At 35.2% G+C, this 19,859-nt stretch overlaps 2 protein-coding genes across 8 annotated transcripts in view; one reads left to right on the forward strand and one right to left on the reverse strand.

The window, feature by feature from the left end:
- The window catches only part of LOC141401140 (uncharacterized), a 124,889-nt gene that overhangs the window by 83,619 nt on the left and 21,411 nt on the right, over window positions 1–19,859 (forward strand). For 2 of the 6 annotated variants that reach the window (XR_012412274.1, XM_073981044.1), the window contains 3 exons: window positions 14,926–15,019; window positions 15,137–15,274; window positions 15,349–15,952. The exons of 2 other annotated variants lie outside the window; for them this stretch is intronic. Coding sequence is in view for 2 of the 4 variants with exons in the window: in XM_073981044.1 (XP_073837145.1) it covers window positions 14,926–15,019; window positions 15,137–15,156 (114 nt within the window). In the remaining 2 variants the exon portion in view is untranslated. Of the gene's footprint in view, window positions 1–14,925; window positions 15,020–15,136; window positions 15,275–15,348; window positions 15,976–19,859 lie in introns of those variants that run through there. 2 more of the 6 variants (XR_012412275.1, XM_073981045.1) reach the window with 2 other exon arrangements.
- Window positions 1–19,859, reverse strand: part of Myo61F (unconventional myosin 61F) — a 230,223-nt gene that overhangs the window by 82,432 nt on the left and 127,932 nt on the right. The gene's annotated exons all lie outside the window — the stretch shown is intronic.

Genomic DNA, 19,859 nt, shown 5'->3' on the forward strand with positions numbered 1-19,859 from the left:
TAAGCAAAGCACAAAAACATTAAAAAAGAATCTCGAGAGAGAGTAAAAATTCCTTTTGGAGATGAAAGCCCTTAGTGAGTATATTAAGAACCCAAAAGGAAATTTTCCCCATAGGTCAAGTTTCTGAGATATCGCGCGATGAATTTTTTGAATGTTCGCCTATGATGCTTGAGAAAATAGCTTTAAATCTCTGTTTGCCGTTATTGTAGCTTCGTTTTGAGATTACATGTCTTCAGTCAAATCGAATGGCGAATCTTTTTGTAGAACATTTCATTCTTCTAACTCAATTCCTTTCATGTCCTTTTCGTCCTTTCTTTCTTGAACCATAGTAAAAGTACCACAAGATGAGATTTTACAGCATCCAAATATTCCACAAAAATGTTGATCAGAGAATTTTGGGTACGGTTCTCATTGACAACTAATCGATATTGTCACGTTTTTATTGTCTTTTTTGACATTTACCCGGTTTTTGTTCAGAGAAAACCTATGTTTTGTTTTTCTGTATATTCGTTATGTATTGGTAGGTAGACATACCTATTGGTTATCGCTTATATTGACATCTGGGATGTATCTGAAATATTTACCATATTCTTGAACCGTTTTTAAGGAAAAATATCACAGCGCGTAAATATGAAGATAAAAGCTTGGTGGGTGAAATATTCTTGTTGCCGATGAAAGTCGATGAAGTTAATATTATGAACCCGGAAGGACAGTTATGCCATAGGTCAAACTTCTGAGTTATAGCGAAATGGAATTTATGTTACGGGTTTATTGTCGTGCTCTTAAAGTTCATCAAGAATGTATGCATCACGCATTAACTCATAAGTTTGACCTATGCCATAACTGTCCTTCCGGGTTCATAATATTAACTTCATCGACTTTCATCGACAAAAAGAATATTTCATCCACCAAGCTTTTATCTCGATATTTACGCGCAGTGATATTTTTCCTTAAAAACGGTTCAAGAATACGGGTATTTTGTTTTAGCACCGAACTCAGGTAAGATGCTGTCAAAAAATTTATTTTCCCTGATTGGTAATTTTATTAGCTTTCTAATGGTATACATATAAGCTTAATCGGTTACTTAAAATTGGTACAAAATCCGGGTTTTATATCGCTATATCCGTTTCAAAATATTAGATAACCGGATCTATTTTCCAAGAAAATTTGTCATTAACGTGTTCAGCACATCGGGAGCTATATATAGTAAATATTTCAGATACATCCCAGATGTCAAAATAAGCGATAACCAATGGGTATGTCTACCTACCAATACATAACAAATAACGAATATACAGAAAAACAAAACAAAAACCGGGTAAATGTCAAAAAAAGACAATGAAAACGTGACAATATCGATTAGTTGTCAATGAGAACCGTACCTAAAATTCTCTGAGCAACATTTCTGTGGAATATTTGGATGCTGTAAAATCTCATCTTGTGGTACTTTTACTACGGTTCAAGAAAGAAAGGACGAAAAGGACATGAAAGGAATTGAGTTAGAAGAATGAAATGTTCTACAAAAAGATTCGCCATTCGATTTGACTGAAGACATGTAATCTCAAAACGAAGCTACAATAACGGCAAACAGAGATATAAAGCAATTTTCTCAAGCATCATAGGCGAAAATTCAAAAAATTCATCGCGCGATATCTCAGAAACTTGACCTATGGGGAAAATTTCCTTTTGGGTTCTTAATATACTCACTAAGGGCTTTCATCTCCAAAAGGAATTTTCCACCGCACAGACGTTGAGTTCCAATTTGTAGCACAGTGTAATGGGGAAAGCAGGGGAAACCAGAATATTTAGTTTCGTATTTTAGGAAATTATTCATACTTTTGAAAAAAGAGGTACGTTCAAATTATGTACAAAAAATTATGAACGGAATTATTAAAAAAATCATAATTTGTTTTTTTTTTCTGTATACAGCTCGCAATTTTTAAGATAGAACTGACATTTGGTAGTTAGTCTTCGTTGGGGGTATAAAACATTCCATCTGAAATTTGTTGGTATAGGTCGACGCCTTTATATAGCCTTCTTTGAGCAGTACCTCCCGATTTTCTGTATTTTGAAGGCTGTGGCCTCAATATTCCACCGAAATGGCTAAAATTTGGTATTTACAGCCTATTTTTGTAAAAAGTTTTTGCCTATTCGTTCGTCGATTTCATGAACGAAGACACAAATTGGTTTTCATAGCGATTGACGTTTGTATTCGTGTGACAAACAAATGAAAGCTTTTCATTTTCGTAATTTTTTGGTTCTCGTAACAAAATCAGACGAACGAATGCGTCGGCAATGAACGAATGGAAAAGGCCCATCGTTTTGAATGAAAACTGAATTATTTGAGTAATAAATGGCACAAAACGCATGAAAACCGGTGGGGAATGACATTTTATTTATTTTCACAGAAGCACAGAAGAAGTACCGCCGATTCTTCATATTATGTAAATTATTTTTTTGACAAATTTGTTTACATTTTTGTCTTCTTTGTTGTTTGTCATCTGTTTATCGGGGTTGCCATAAAGCAACACATATTAGGTACAGATGAAGATGCAAAAATCATAAACCAAGCATTACGGAAACCCTGAAGTATAAAAGCTTTTCCGAAATATACGAAAGCTTTTAGGTAAAGACGAATGGTTCGTAAAATTTTGCAAGAACCAAATTTTTAACGTTTATGTTTGGTTACGAACGGTTCGTGTGACAGGCAAGTATTTTTACAAAAACCGGCTGTTAGTCTTCATAAAGGGTATACAACTTTCCACTTGAAATTTTTCGGTATAGGTCCACGCCTTTATATAGCACCAATAGAAAGTTACCTACTAATTTTAGGTATGTATTTCCAAATGATTTTTTTATATTGCTCCACATTTTCATGTAGCCCCCGTAGGACTGCCCCTCCAAATTGTCGGTATTTTGAAGATTTTGTCTTCAATATCCCACCAAAATAGCCGGAATTGTCCAATTTTATGTATTTCGAGGGTTTTTTGTCAAATGTTCGAATTGAGATTGCTCTAATTTAATATTGTGTACTGCCAGGACTTCAAAAACTCAATTCGGAAAATCTAAATACTGATCCATGTTTTGAATAGAATTACGATGACCAATATGAGCTCCTGCAATAAGACTGATTGTTCTTATTCACTTCAACGCAGTTCGTGCCCGGCCGAACTTAACGACGTCCTTACTTGTTCAATATTAAAATGGAATAAATAGTATTTAAGTCACAGACTAAATGTATAACTTTAACATCTATTATATATGGATGTATAAAAAACCTTTAAAAATGTATTGCTATAAAAAGAAACGTATAAAAAGAAAACTCTTTAGGAAATGATTTGTTATGAAAGTAGTTTGGACGAATAAACTTTAAAAAAAGATAGGGGTTTATGTGGCGCCGACGTTGTAGTTGAAACTCAGAAAAAAATTTCTGAATATGCATGCTTGTGTGTGCTACGCCTCTTTTCTTTCCTGATGTAGTAATTGTGAATGTGAAATGTGAAAAGTAGAGTCAAGCCTTAAGTTATTCATCTTAATTGGGATATAAAATTTCAAAATTGTATTGCATTGCTTTAAAAATAATGCTGTGCCGCGATGTTGTGGCTGATTTTGAAGTTTTCATCAAAACAGATTTTGTAGTGCATTGATTTTTAATATCAAACTATCAATGATTTACATTAATTAAACAATAGAATTCCATCATTGTTTACAACAAAATGTGATGGACATAAAAGCAGGTTGATATGCAGCTTATTTTGAGGTATGTATTTATAGAAAATATCTATGATGCATTTATATTTTTATAAAATCAATATTCAATATCTTAGGGCAGTTTTTAACTTTAAACCATTACATGTGAAATGCATTTCCTATTTTATCAATATGCGTTAGCTGACAGCTTTTTGTATAAAAGCGTAGTGTAAATTTTAAAGGTGTAACGTGAAGCAGTGGACAATAATACTGGAAATGGTTATGTAGACAAATGTAATACAACTAATTCCTATTACACTGTGCAGCATTTTTAAGATAATCTTGTGCGAACAATTTGAGCTTAGGATTTTTTTAAAGTACAGACCCAAACGACGGAAACGCTAGTTGGGTTTTGTTGTGTCAGATCCAGCTTGGATTTTATGGTTAAATATTGACTTTTTAAAGAAATTCTGGGATATATCTTTGAAGCCTAGGTGAATCTTCATCTGACTTCTGTAGCATATTTGTAGATAAGGGCAATATTAAAATATTTGGAGAAATAATGAACTCGAAAAACTACATTTATAGACTCAAATGTTATAAAATATCGAAATTTTCCATAATTTGTATAGATTTTGCACCATATCACCAAAACCGTTAATTTTTTCTTAATGTCTTCTTTTGGAAGAATATTCCCTGGAATGTAACACACAACTCTTCAGAACATGTCATTGTTGTAAAATGCCTCTATCACCTAGTTTTCAGCATGTTTTTCAACGGCTATTTAATAAATATGTCAATAATGTGGTGAAATCGTAAATGCGAGAATAAACTGTTGCTGTGAACTGTGTTTGAAATACGTGTTGTAAAAGATATGATGCAAAATAATGCTGAAACAACATTAAGTAAACATTTTAGAGGCCTTGAAGATGAGGTCCAATGGATTTTATATGTCCACAATTATTATTCTTTAGCACGAGAGCTTCAACCTTTCCTCCCAAATTCCAAGCGTTTTAGAAGATATGTGCCTGACAAAATGATCCCTTTTGACATCAAAGCCTCAGGTCTCTATAGCCCATAACAGCGAAAGTTGAAGTGATAGGGAAAAACGGCGGGACACGTGTCTTCTTATTTTTAGTCTTCCATCACGCTGTGGTGTCAGAATGTGTTTAATAAACCATGACTCAAAAAATGACACAGAGTGTAAAAATTTATAAATGTAAAACAAATATTTGTTTGAGATTGGTTGCAAACAAATATATGTTTGCTGCAAAATATGCTAGAGAAGCCTTTTTCCCCGTGTACAGAGAATTTTCGCTGCTACAACATTTCCTTTAGTCCTATTTCGGTAGGACTTGCGGTTTCCAAGCAAAATCGTGAAAACCTATAAACCTATAAATGTGAACTTTAACATCGATTTATTCAAAAATCCCTCCCTCTATTTTTTTTTGTTTTGTTTTTTGATTTTTCTCATCAATGAACATTGTAATTTCAGAATCCTCAAAAACTTCCCAGATGTAATCTTCTTTCATTTATGTTGGTTTAGGCGCAACGCGTGGTTCGTTTTCTCTTGTTCGTTTTTCGAATTTTTTCACAGACTTCAGGCAACAAGTACCATCGTTTCAGTTGGTCACCGTATATCTTAGGGGTTTTGTTGGACCACTATGTCAGGAAACATGGACTTGCCACGAAAAACATAACAACGCTTCTAAACAGGACCACAATGAGTAGCATCGGTATACATTTCCAAAATATCTTCGAACAGATTCTTAACTGCACTTAAACAAAAATGTTGAAATGTTGTGGGGGAGGTACCATAAGGAGTGGACCGATAAGGGGCATTTTTAAACTTAAACTATGTTTGGAGAAAATATTATAAGTTCGGTAGCTTCGTTTAAGATAGGTACTATTTTAGACAGTAATTTTGAAATTTTGTGGGGGATGTACCGGAAGGAGTGGACCGATAAGCACCATCTTCGAACCTTATCTAAGATTGGAAGAAATATTACAATATGCAAAGATTTGATCAACGCAGTATCCGATTCTAGCGTTGTCATGCGCACTACATACGGTGGTGGTAGGGATTTTTTATAGCTTTCGCGTTATTCAGGAAGTATGGACTTGCTCCTGAAAAAAACTTGTACCTTCGTAAAAATGGCTTCGAGGAAAACCAGTTAAAAAAATTAATTTGATTGGAAATTAGATCTTAAACTGCAATTTTCCGAAATTTTGAGTCCATATCTGAACTTGATCTTTGTCTTGTAGAAATATTACGATGTGCAAAGTATGGACCAAATCGGTTAATCTCTTCGAGAGTTGTCGTGGCCACTATTTTAACGAAATTTGTTGATCTTTAGCGACAGATGTACCCGAAGGTTTTGTACTTAAACTTGGGGTCTAAAACCATTATTTCGCACATTTTTGGTCTTACAAAGTGTATACATTAGGATTATGACTTTTTGACATTTTTTCTCAAAAATGATTTGCCTACAATAATATTCATTCCAATTTATTTTAAAAAAGGTTCCGCACAAACCAATTTGGAAAAAATATATTTTTGAAAAAATGCTATGAAATGAAAAAATATTTCCTGTTGCACGAATGAATGGCCTTTTGCATATTAATGACTAAAATAACCATTTTCAATTTTTATGATATATGAAATAAAGTTATATATAATATAAAATGATATATGTATGTGTTATAAAACGATCATAAAAATAGTGAGAAACAAACGTTTATGTCATTTTGTTTATGTCGTGTGATCCTATAACTTGTTTTCTATTGAATATCTGCTTACAGTCGTTGGCCCAAAGTCTGAGGGTATAAAAATGAAATACATCGGTTGTTTTAGAAGTTCTGTATGGCGATTCTCTAAACTCATTTTTTGAGTTACCGACAAAAATCGTTTAAATTGAAAAGCTTATAATTTCGGTAATTTATGATGTTTTTCGGTAAGTTAACGACGAATAAAAATTAGTCGTAAAGTTCTAACGATAGCAAGAGTGTGAGAGTCAACATTTATTTGAACTTTTCGTTTATAATTTTGCCGATTTTTTTCAGTAATCAAAAAAAAGTGTATAGGAATTCGAGTTTATAGACGAGGGTTCTGTGTTTGCGATGTTGCCTCTACCTATTATTCGTTTAGAGAAAATCACTAGTGTGACCAAGGACTTACAGAATCCCTCTAGAAAATTATATATTTCCATTTTATTATTAAGCGTACATCATTAATTATGTAAAGCCTTTTTCGAGTTACCGACAAAAATCAGTCTTTCTCGGATACAAATAAATATTTGTTGTGGGAGTTTTCGACACGAATATATCAAGGAGATGTTGTACGCTCGATACAAAAAGTTTCTGCAACAATTATGGCGATTACATATCAAAAAATATAGAAGTCATACGCCGGACCTTGTAAAAATGTTCTTCTTCTAAAGATCTTCCATATGATTCATCTGCGACTCTTGGTAGTGATTCGTTTTGAGTAAACATCTTAGACTATGTTGGTAATACGCGGAAAATTATTAGGAGAGCTCATCCGCGATTCACTTGATCTTCCTGGAAAATCGCGAATAACCTTATGCGATGGAAAATGTTTGCAGTAGAGATGGGCGCGTGCATAAAAAATTAGGCACGAACATGCACGAACACGGACCAAAATTTTTATGCACTTTCACGCACAAACACGGCGTTTTTCGAGAAGGCACGAACACGCACACTCACGCACGAAATTAAAGAATATATATATGGATATATGTAGTTATACATTTATTTGTTAAAAAAATGCATATGTTCTAAAATATACATATTGCAAAATTACTTATAAACAAACATTTACATATTCTTATTTAAAAACGTTATTTTGTCCAAGTTAGAGCTCAAAAGTCTAGTTCGTCTTTCGTTGAGAATATTTCCAGATGTGGAAAAAAATCTCTCGCTCGTTGCTGAGCTGACGGGTATAGCCAAAATTTTCCTGGCTAATTGTTTTAAATATTTTATGTTCGACTGTTTCCAAAAGTTTAAAACATCAGTCTGGCTAGATACGGCACTCCCTAAATATGTGTAGATATCTGTATCAATTGGAGACTTTTCAATTGATACGTGTAAATGTGGCATTGAAATTTCCTCCTCATCATTAGAACACTCTATGTTCTCACCTTGTATATCAAGTAACATTGCTTTTACATTAGCTATTACGTCATTGCTTTTATCTTCTAATAAGAAATGCATCTCCTTAAACGGCGGAAATAAAAAGGTCCCTATAAGATGTGCCATTGTTGGCACAAAGCGTTTAAGCAATGATTGTTTGGTTTTAGCTTTCAAATCTTTCATGAATTGAGAGTCAATGGTATCAATTGAGCAAACTTTCAATAGCTTTTCAGACCAAAGGGTAAAAATATGCATATTAGGGTATTTTTCCGAGCACAATTTTTGGGAACACTCTTTGAAAATTTTGAGAAAAGCCAAAAGAGGTTCTAACAATGAAAACTTTAAGTCAGATATACGATTCAACTCATTCTTTTCTAGCAACATACTCTTAATCTCATTCTGGACTTAGTATATGCTCTCAAGCATAATATTTGTTGAATTCCAACGTGTTCTTATATCTTGTTTTAATGTTTTCAACAATTCGTTGTTTAGCTCTGAGTGTTTAAAATATTTTACAAGCTTTTTTGAGCAGTCAATTAGTTTTCCCAATTCGGGAAATAGCATCATCCATAACTAAATTCAAATTGTGACAAGCGCAAGATACACGGAACAATTGTCGGTTACAAATACAGAATTCCCCCACTTGTCTTCAATATCAAATTCTTTAAGAATGGAAGTTATGTTAGCAAGAATGTTTTCTCCCGTTTTCTTCTCGTCCAAAAATTCTCTTACTCCTAAAAGTGCTACATTTAGTTCAAAATTATCATTTTCATCACTTTCGTATTTTATTTGACCGAAACTATAGTATTCTCTGCCTCCGCTCGTAGTAATCAATTTCAATACCCACTGTTAAACATTTTGTTTCTTAAAATTTTGAAGCAACAAAGTATGGACTTTAGCTGAAATAAATACACAACAAGTATTATTTTGCAGTCCAACAATACAAAGCCAACAACAATAACAGGCAATCAGCACGGCCTTACTTGTTGACTACGCATAAAGCAAAAACAACATTTTGTTGTGATCTCTGCTTACTGCAAACAACACTACTTATGCTTGTCTTCTTTGCGATGCAAAGACAGCATAAAAACAGTAGTGGGTATATGATTTTGATTATTCTGACTCAATTGTGCGGTCAACAGATTTAGGAGGATACAGAAAATTTCTCGTTCTGTTTAATTTTCTGGTCACTCTTATTGACCTGTTTATTGATACAGAGTCAGCGGTTAAGAGAACTGATGAGGAAGTTTGGCTGCTTCCGAAACTATAGTATTCTCTGCCTCCGCTCGTAGTAATCAATTTCAATACCCACTGTTAAACATTTTGTTTCTTCAAATTTTGAAGCAACAAAGTATGGACTTTAGCTGAAATAAATACACAACAAGTATTTGACCAAACACTTAAGAATTTAAAAATCAACTGAATCAAATATAAGCAGTGTGTAACTCCAGCTTTGGTTAGAAACGCCAATAGAACTAATGCTTGATGTGCTATTCATGAAAAGGCAAATACAACAAGTAAAAAAGTATCAGTCGGCTTTGCCGACAGAGATATACCCTCAGCCTGTGTGAATTGAAATACTTTTTTCCCTACTTTTAAGTGCATTTATAAATAAAACACTGTTACTTAATTTTTTTTAATTATATACTTATTTCTAGTTTTGAGTGCATTTAAAAATAGAACACTGAAACTAGAAATCCAATTACAGCCATTTCGGCCCAAAAATTAAGGCAAAAAACACTTGAAATCGGACCTATGTCACAACACCTGGACCTATGTCACAATTTTTGGTGGAGAAATTTCTGTACCACTGGGATCTCCAAATGCCAAGTTACCATTGGAAACTCTAGTTGTCAAAAACAGCCAATACGGGCTCAAAATGACGATAAAATACCTTAAATCGAGTGGTACCGCTGGTTGGGAGCTACAGGAAAAATGGACCCATATTGGTTTTGGTTTCATATTCATGTATTGTCATCCAAATCTGAAAAGTGTGCAAAGTTTTAGTTCTATTAGTCAACTGCAACCGTGTTAAAAATGAGTTACCTGATTTGAACTAAACACACACCAAAGCAAGTTAAATAAAACACTGTAAAAAACGTATGTATTTAGGGGGGTTTTCAACATTTTTGGGCGTATGAAAAGTATGGATAGGATTAAAGCTCAAAAGCCTCAAAACCTTCGAATTTCATCTAGTATTCGAAGAAATATTACAATATCCAAAGTGTGGACGAACGCAGTATTCGGTTCGAGCTCTCCAGCCACTACATATGGTGCCATAGTACTTTTTTACAACTTTCGGGCTGCTTTCTCAAGAAGTATGGACTTGCGCCTAAAAAAAAACTTTACTGTCGTAATTGAGGCAGAGAATGCAAGGTGCTTCAATAAAAATCAAAGTGATTCGAGAGCAGGTCTTAAAGTGAATTTATTCAAAAAATTGTGTGGGAGGTACCCGAAGGAGTGGACAAATATAGTCCATATTCGAATCTGATCTATATCTGACAGATATATTAGGATGTGTAAAGTATGGACCAAATCGCTCACTCCCATCAAGAGTTATCGTGCGCACAATTTTTCCGAACATTTTTGAACTTTTGTGGGGGGTACCTGAAGGAGTGGACCGATATAACCCATCTCCGAACTTAAACTAAGTTTGGGCAAAATATTACGAAAGCCAAAATTTGAACCACATCGGTTCATCCGTTCGAGAGTTATCGTGCGCACCAGCCAGCCAGGCAGACGGACGGACATTGCTCAATCGACTCCAAATTGTTTGAAACATATTTCGTCCAAACATACTGGGGTCTAAAACCATTTTTTCGATGAGGCACATTTTGCCCGTATGAAAGTGTATATACCTTCGTTAGCATAAATGTTGAGGGTATAAAAAGGGAGTCGATATAACAGTTTTTTTGTTTTTGCACAATATGTTCTTACTTCAATAAAGTAAAAGCAAAACGATATGATTTCTCTTTCCACTTGTCCCTGTTTAGCTATGAAAATACTCTCTTTCTCTACTTTACAAAACAAGCAAGAAATACAAAAACAAAGAAAATAAATTTGGGAAAACTACAGTTGGTGAATTTTTTGGTCGGTTTTATATTCTTGTTCGATTTTCTTGTTTAGTATGGTGTATTGCACGACTTCTAAAGGGAGCCTAAAAATTTAGCACGATCGTGACACATAGTGCAGGTCGTGTTTAGTCGTGTCGTGCAAAATCGTGTCGAACAAAAAAACAGGATCACGCACGGCCAAAAATTTATTACGACACGACACGCACAAACACGGCGATTTTCGGGAAGGCACGAACACGCACTACTCACGGCACGACACGCGCCCACCTCTAGTTTGCAGGGACGAGTTACAGAATTATGCAGGGAATCGTACAATTTGGTTTTTAACGTTAACATGGCGACAACACCAATGAATTTCTTTAGACAAATCTATAAAAAGTCTCTCTTGAATTACGCCCATCATGCAGCGAACCTTAAAAATAAGAAATTAATTCTTCTAATGAAATCCCTATGAAGAATGAATGTTTATTGGATTAATTTACATATTTTCAAATAAAGAAAAACGAAGATTATTCATTTCTCTTCTACCTTTAAGTCCAACCACTGAGAAATAAAAACAACAATAAATGCTTGTATGATGTGGCGGAACCTATAAAAGGTTAAACATTTGGAAAATATCACTTCATAACACAAGATGAAGTTCCAGCTTCAATGTTTATTTTTAGGTAAGTTTTTGGTGTTCTAAAGAATTTATTTGAATTTTATCTTTTTCACTGTCATGTTTTTATTTTCTACTTTCTTTTTTTTTCATCTTAAGCTATTATGCTTGGACAAGCATTTTCCACAATTATGGTAAATACTGGTGGAGTTCATGAACACACTAAATACAAGACGGAAACGAAAACATCAATCACTGCAGGATCTTCCACCACATCTGAAGTTGCCAGTAATGTTGGGCAGACAACAGCTGCAACACCCACAACAACTGGCACCTCGGCAGCAGCAAGTGTCCCCACAAATACTCAAACAACTGCAACGGGATCATCAACTCCATCGGTATTAAACCGTTTTAGCGGTTTACCCATTTTCCAAATGCTGAATCCAAATCGGTTTGCTCCCACCACGTCGTCTTTTTCTTTACGGGATATTGCCGATATGGTAGCAACAATTTATAATACTGTAAACAGTGATGCTCGTTTTAATCAAGATGTCCCGCAATATAATAATCTCTATGGTTATACACAATACTATGATCCATATGCAGCAGCACAATATGCCCAACAGTATCGATATGTGGGCCCAAGTTATTTTAATCATCGCCTATTTTTAAGATAAGAATTAAAATAAAAAAAAATTGGAAAAAAATGTTTTATTTAATTTTTTAGTTAGGTGGGATTAGGATATCCGTGTAATACATTTCGAATTTATTTAAATTTTTTTTTCAAAATAATCGATCACAATGTTTTCCTCCAAAGATGCAGTTAAATAGTACATACAAAGGGATCTGGAATGACATCAAAATATTCGTATATACATAATCATGTATTTTTCACTAATCGTTTAGCTCTGCATTTTCTGAAAGGAAGGGTGTTGCTCTTTCTGAAAGAAAGGGGGGCTTCTATAGGCTCTTTCTGAAAGAAAGGGGGCTTCTATAGACCCTTTCTGAAAGAAATTGTGCTTCTACAAACCCTTTCTGAAAGAAAGGTCGCTTCTACAAACCCTTTCTGAAAGAGAGGTCGCTTCTACAGGCCCTTCTCAAAGAAAGGGCGCTTCTATAGACCCTTTGTGAAAGAAAGGGTGCTTCTATAGGCCCTTTCTGAGGGAAAGGTCGCTTCTGTAGACCCTTTCTGAAAGGAAGGGTGCTTCAAAAGACCCTTTATGAAAAAAGGTGCTTCTGACGACTTCCATAGACGCTTTCTGAAAGAAAGGGTGCTTCTATAGGCCCCTTCTGAAGGTAAGGTTGCTTCTACCGACCCTTTCTGAAGGAAAGGGTGCTTCTATAGACCCTTGCTAAAAGAATGGGTTCTTCTATAGACCCTTGCTGAAAGAAAGGGTGCTTCTATAGATACTTTCTGAAAGGAAGGGTGCTTCTATAGACCCTTTCTGAAGGAAAGGTTGCTTCTACAGACCCTTTCTGAAGGAAATGTTGCTTCTTCAGACCCTTTCTGAAGGAAAGGGTGCTTCTATAGGCCCTTGCTGAAAGAAAGGGTGCTTCTATATGCTCTTTCTGAAAGGAAGTGTCCTTCCATAGAACCTTTCTGAAAGGAAGTGTCCTTCCATAGAACCTTTCTGAAAGGAAGGGTGTTTCTACAGACCCTTCCTGAAAGGAAGTGTGCTTCTAAAGACCCTTGCTTCTATAGATCCTTTCTGAAAGGAATGGTGTTTCTACAGACCCTTTCTGAAAAGAAAGGGTGCTTCTACAGACCCTTTCTGAAAAGAAAGGGTGCTTCTACAGACCCTTGCTTCTATAGATCCTTTCTGAAAGAAAGGGTGCTTCTACAGACCCTTTTTGAAAGAAAGGGAGCTTCTATAGATCCTTTATGAAAGGAAGGGTGCTTCTATAGACCCTTTCTGAAGGAAAGGTTGCTTCTATAGACCCTTTCTGAAGGAAAGGTTGCTTCTACAGACCCTTTCCGAAAGAAAGCCTTTCTGAAAGAAAGGGTGCTTCTATAGACCCTTTGTGAAAGAAAGGGTGCTTCTAAAGACCTTTTCTGAAAGAAAGGGTGTTTCTATAGGCTCTTTATGAAAGGAAGTGTCCTTCTATAGACCCTTTCTGAAAGAAAGGGTGCTTCTATAGATACTTTCTGAAAGGAAGGGTGCTTCTATAGATACTTTCTGAAAGGAAGGGTGCTTCTATAGACCCTTTCTGAAGGAAAGGTTGCTTCTACAGACCCTTTCTGAAGGAAAGGTTGCTTCTACAGACACTTTCTGAAGGAAAGGTTGCTTCTACAGACCCTTTCTGAAGGAAAGGGTGCTTCTATAGACCCTCTCTGAAGGAAAGGGTGCTTCTATAGATCCTTTCTGAAAGAAGGCTGCTTCTATAGACCTTTCTGTAAGAAAGGGCGCTTCTATAGACCCTTTGTGATAGAAAGGGTGCTTCTATAGGCCCTTTCTGAGGGAAAGGTTGCTTCTACAGACCATTTCTGAAGGAAAGGGTGCTTCTATAGACCCTTTCTGAGAGAAAGGTTGCTTCTATATACCCTTTCTGAAATAAAGGTCGCTTCTATAGACCTTTCTGTAAGAAAGGGCGCTTCTATAGACCCTTTCTGAAATAAAGGTCGCTTCTATAGACCCTTTCTATAAGAAAGGGCGCTTCTATAGACCCTTTCTATAAGAAGGGCGCTTCTATAGACCCTTTCTAAAAGAAAGGGTGCTTCTATAGGCCCTTTTTGAGGGAAAGGTTGCTTCTACAGACCATTTCTGAAGGAAAGGGTGCTTCTATAGACCATTTCTGAAGCAAAGGGTGCTTCTATAGACCCTTTCTGAAGGAAAGGGTGCTCCTAAAGACCCTTTCTGAAAGGAAGGGTGCTTCTATAGATCCTTTCTGAAAGGAAGGGTGCTTCTACAGACCCTTTCTGAAAGGAAGGGTGCTTCTACAGATCCTTTCTGAAAGTAAGGGCGCTTCTATAGACCCTTTCTGAAAGTAAGCGCGCTTCTATAGACCCTTTCTGAAAGAAAGGGCTCTTCTATAGACCCTTTCTGAAAGAAAGGGCGTTTCTATAGACCCTTTCTGAAAAATAAAGCGCGCTTCTATAGAACTTAATCTGCTACGAGCTTTGTATTACTATCATATTGCAGCAAGCCTAAACCCAAGTTTTGAACTCGATTTAAAAGCTAAAAGTTGGTCAATCAAACTTCAATTTTCAAAACAATTATATTATGTACACATGCGTCTTTCTCTTGAACTTGCAACCAAAATGGACCAAATCTAATTTCTAGATTTTCTTCAATTCTAATCTGAAAAAAAGGTTGTTGGGAATTTTTGAACTTAAATTAATAAGATTGAATTCATAAAGGAAAATAAAACCTGTCTTTGAGTTTTTTTTTATTTTCATGGCGACAAAATCAGCAATTACGGTGGACACACATTGAGAGAAGATGTTTCATTTGGGAACAGAACATAACAACGTTAACGTTGGTTGACGCCTACACGACACAAAAAGGTTCGTCTAATCCATTAAAGAAGTTAAGAATGAAACAGAAATTAAGAATACAACAATAAAGTGGAAATTAACATATTTTCATAAGAAAACATTTCTGTGATCACCTTTCTATTACAGAAAAGTATACGAAAACTTAACAATAAACACCTCTCCATTCGATGTCATATAAAAGCTTAAAAGAGTTGGAAAAACAGTTTCATAGTTGCACGACCAGTCTTGCCAACATGAAGTATCGGATTAAGTTTTTAATTTTTGGTAAATAGACAACTTTATTATTACATTGAAAAATATTTTATCTTTTGTTTCTAATGCTTCTACGATTTCTTCAGCTGCAATAATGAGTCAGGGATTTTCTTTAATTTTGATAAATAAAGGCGGAATACATCAACACAGCAGTAATGCGTACAATACAAACATAACTGAAACATCAACATCAAGTTCCAATGAAAGCTTAAGTACCGCAACTACGTCTACAACTGCTGCTCCCACCAACTCCGGCAGTGGATCGAAACCATCTATCACAATTCCATCAATTACAATCCCACTTGAAAAAATTCAACCTCCGTCGCCTGAAACAGCTTTAATTCTCCAAGATTTTGCCGAACTTGTTGCAAATGCTAACTACAATGACCAATTTAATGGTTATAACATGCCAACTGTCTACACTCCATATGACTATACATATGAAGGTGGTTATTATGATCCATATCCAATAGCCAATGTTCCATATCCAATACAAAATGGTGTCTTTGACGGCGGTTATTTTGATCCGTATGCAGTACCCAATGTCCAATATCCTCCCAAACAAGATGGTGTCGTTAACCCGTACTTAACAATGTCAGATTATTCAAATTACAACATTCAAAGTACCTCTTTACCACCGTACCCATATGAAATATTTAGAAAATAAAATCATTTGTGAAATGTAGAAAATATAAGTTATTGTTTTTTATGTTTATGACCCTACTGTTTTATATGAAACAAGTAAAAGGCGTTAACTGTTTATTCCCTCCATCATGAAATATGCAGAACTTATATGGAATAATTAGTTTTCATTCTCTTACGAAACCCCCAATTACAGCTAATTTGGGCCACAAATGTAGATAAAAACAAGTGAGCAAAGACTATAGTCGGGACGAGGCCAACCACGATGTGATCCCCTACACCACTACCCCGGTGCATAAGCTTTTCACTGGTAAATATTTCATCATGTATATACTTATGTTTTCACCTATCTGGCAATGCTGCCTAGGCCTGAACCAAACTAACTAATAATTAATTTTATATCTGACTATTGCCGAAAATCTACTTAGTAGTGATTAGAAGCTTTGCTGGTCTTCTTGATTAGCATTTTAGATTCCTTTATTACACCAAATATTTGTCATTAAAATAAAAGCTTCAAAATATCAAAATTGAATAGCCTAGCGCCGTTTGCAATAAATCTGATATTTTACCATCAACGCCACATTTTGAAGTAATTTAAAGCTCAGATGATTTAGTTTCATTATCAACTTTTCCCCTTGGAATATGTCCAACAGAAGCAGAAATATCCGCAATGGAAATAAAATTCCACAAATTGGAAATTGGGATATCTGGGCATCCTTTTTTGCATCGCTAGTATTTGACAAATTTTGATAACGCAGTTGGGACTAATTTAAAGCTCAGAATGTCTTCATTAAAAGGTCGTCTTTTCTTCGTCCATTGATGGGCTTTCCTTTTGTAATAACCCTTCTAAAAGCGGAGATATTTGCATAAGAACACAACTTTGATTTTTTCTCCACATGAGCTTTTTGCGCATTCCGAACCCTGAATATTAGCCGACCATCACCAAACTCAAACTTCCCCTATGGGACCCGCATAAACTCTCAAAAATTTGTGACGATCCGATCAATATTTCGACCAGTAGCGTGATTACAAAAAAAGTAGAATTGCCGACTATTGTGATATCTCCGATGTTTAACCATCTACGCATATACATGCATTGACAAGCTTTAACTTTGGAATACACCTTCTAGAAGCGGAGATATTCGCATATGAATAAAAATTTTAATATTTTCCACATACGTTTTTTTGCCTATTCCGACCACTGCATTTTATCCGAGCATAACAAAAATCAATAGTCTTCTTCCTCTCTGATACACCCATCAACCCCCAAAATTTCGTAATTATCCGATTACAATTCCGACCTGTAGGGTGGTTACAAAAAAATGGGATGCACTACCGACTTTTGCGATATCTCCATTGTTTGACCACCTTCACCAACCTATTTCGCATCAATGCAAGCGAGATATTTTCTTCCTCAATTGACGGGCTTTTCTTTTTGGAATACTACTACTACAAGCGGAGATATTTGCACAAGACTTTGAATTTTCTCCATATCAGTTTTTCGCCCATTCCACCCCATGAATATTTTCCGACCGTCACCAAACACAAAAAGCTTCGCTCACCAAACTCGGGAACCACCTTCAAAATTTAGTGATGATCCGATCAAAATTGCGACATGTAGCGGGTTTATAAAAAATGGAAATATGCGATTATTGTGATATCTCCGTTGTTTGACCTCCTATGCCAATGGAGGGAGGAGGGATTTTTTTAATTTCATAGTAAGGCTTTGCTTTTGGAAGATCCGTTAGTATAATTAAAATCACAAATATTAAAAGTTGGGTTGTATTAGCGACTATTACGATATCTCTTCTAACGCCATATCAGCAAAAGCACCGAATATTTGCAGCTTTGCCTGCTAAAATTTCTTCGAAATATGTATGTTTAGCAACAATGAACAACGGCAACATGTAGCAACAAATTTCACAAAAATAATGCTAGCGATGATGATGCTATTTGATATTGTTGCTATAACAAAACAGCATCGGACACGCATACTCATATTTTGCAGCACACATGATCAACACATGTCAGAAAAGAGAATAAGCAACAAAGTTTCAACCATGGCCCAATTACATGTGCCCTGACAAAACAGATGATTTCGATTTGAGCTGTCAAAATTCATATTCATTTGAATTCGCTGTGGGGTATAGAAATGTCAAACTGTACAGAAATAGGTAGATGTATCTCGAAAAAAGAAAACAAATAAGCTTAATGTTGAACACGTAAAATGTCAACATTGGATGTGTTTTGAGAATTATGAGAATTTAATTTACAATAACTTATTTTAGCAGTTCAAGTTCGATCAGCTGGTATTTTCTGTTCCGTCAGACAAAAATAACTACGGTAACAACTTTTTCTCGGAAAAAGTTTTGTATGTATCTACCTAAATTGACAGAAAAGAAATTCGACTCAAATCTATATTTTCTTTGAATTCGCTTGCTGGAGGACCTGTAATTGGGTCATGGTTTCAACGACTTAGCCAGGTTTTCAGCAAACAATTGTTTTTGAAATCAGGGTTACCAGTGAAATGCATTAAAAATCACGATATAATTAATTCCATTTTTTCGTTCAAGAGACATGCGAATTTTTGGTAAAGCCGTTCAATATATTTTTTTTTTATTTTTAAACAATAATAATTAGTATTCTTTAGGTTCTACCATATGATGGAGGCATTTTGATATTAAATGGCGCCTTTTTTATTACTGCGTTGGCAACTCTAATCACAAAAACACCCTCGGTAGCTAATTCGCTTTTACGAATGGTCAGCCGACTGTTAAATATGTTTCGCGGTTGTCGATTATGCCTAACGAAAAAAAGATTAGGCGTAAAAAACGAAATAAGCAAAAATGTACAAAAATAAATATGCGTTCGGTTGCTTATTTAGCCGTGTGTGTCAATATTGTGTACCAGTTGAAGTGTACAGCTAATGTTAATGTTTTTAGATGCTGGATGTTAAACCCTTCATACGACAACATACTTTACATCGTTGCAAATGTCATATTTTCTAATTACATAATCAGAGCTATTCGCTTTGAAATAAAATAAATTTTTCTCAAAATAAGTTTTTTGCCCATTCTGACCCCAGAAATTATCCAACCATCGCCAACATCAATAGGCTTCTTCACCTCCGGAACTCCCATCAACCCACAAAAGCGATTGTAGCGATCCGATCTGTAGCATGATTACAAGGTTTAAATGGACAGACGGACGGACACACATAGGCAGATCGACTCAGCTCGTCGAGATATTCATTGTTATATATAAGTATGGGTCTATGACCATTATTTCGATGTGTTACAAACTGTTGGTCCAAAACCCACTTGTTATACCCTTCCCACATAGTGGTGTAGGGTATAAAAATATTTGCAATTTTACTTGTTTTATATATCTACAGAACCCAGTATGTTATATTTCGTTATACTTATGAAAAGAAGCTCAAAAATGTTTTAAAATTTTGTGAAATTATAATTTTTCCACAAACATCCCAAGCGGACAAGGAAGACTTCTCTTTTTTTTTTGCTCAATGATATGATGATATGGAACCTACTGTTTATCGCCGAGTACCAACGACGTGTCTTTAGACACCACTTGTAGAGAAGTTTTGCATGGCTGAAATACTCAAGAAATATAGCCACCGTTGAAAATATGAGTTTGCTTGGCAGGGGAATCGCCTTGCACGCTGAAGGCGAGGTATGCAACCATTCCACCAAGGTGAAATTAAAATCCCATTATCTTTCCACAGTGTTGTCCATGTAACATTTTTAATATTTACCTGAAAGGAAAAAAGGAAATAATAAAAATTAAACAACATGAAAGGATTTGAATTCAAAACGATATTTAATTATATTCAAATACATAAATATTCAGAGTACTATTTAGAATTGATCTCTAAAATTCAAACTGAGAGGTCCATTGTGTATATGTATTGTGTAAATATTTTATTGTTTGTTTTGTT

The sequence above is a fragment of the Musca autumnalis genome, unplaced genomic scaffold (assembly GCF_047663935.1).
Source record: "Musca autumnalis isolate F117 unplaced genomic scaffold, ASM4766393v1 scaffold_4, whole genome shotgun sequence".
Taxonomy (NCBI): Eukaryota; Metazoa; Arthropoda; class Insecta; order Diptera; family Muscidae; genus Musca; species Musca autumnalis.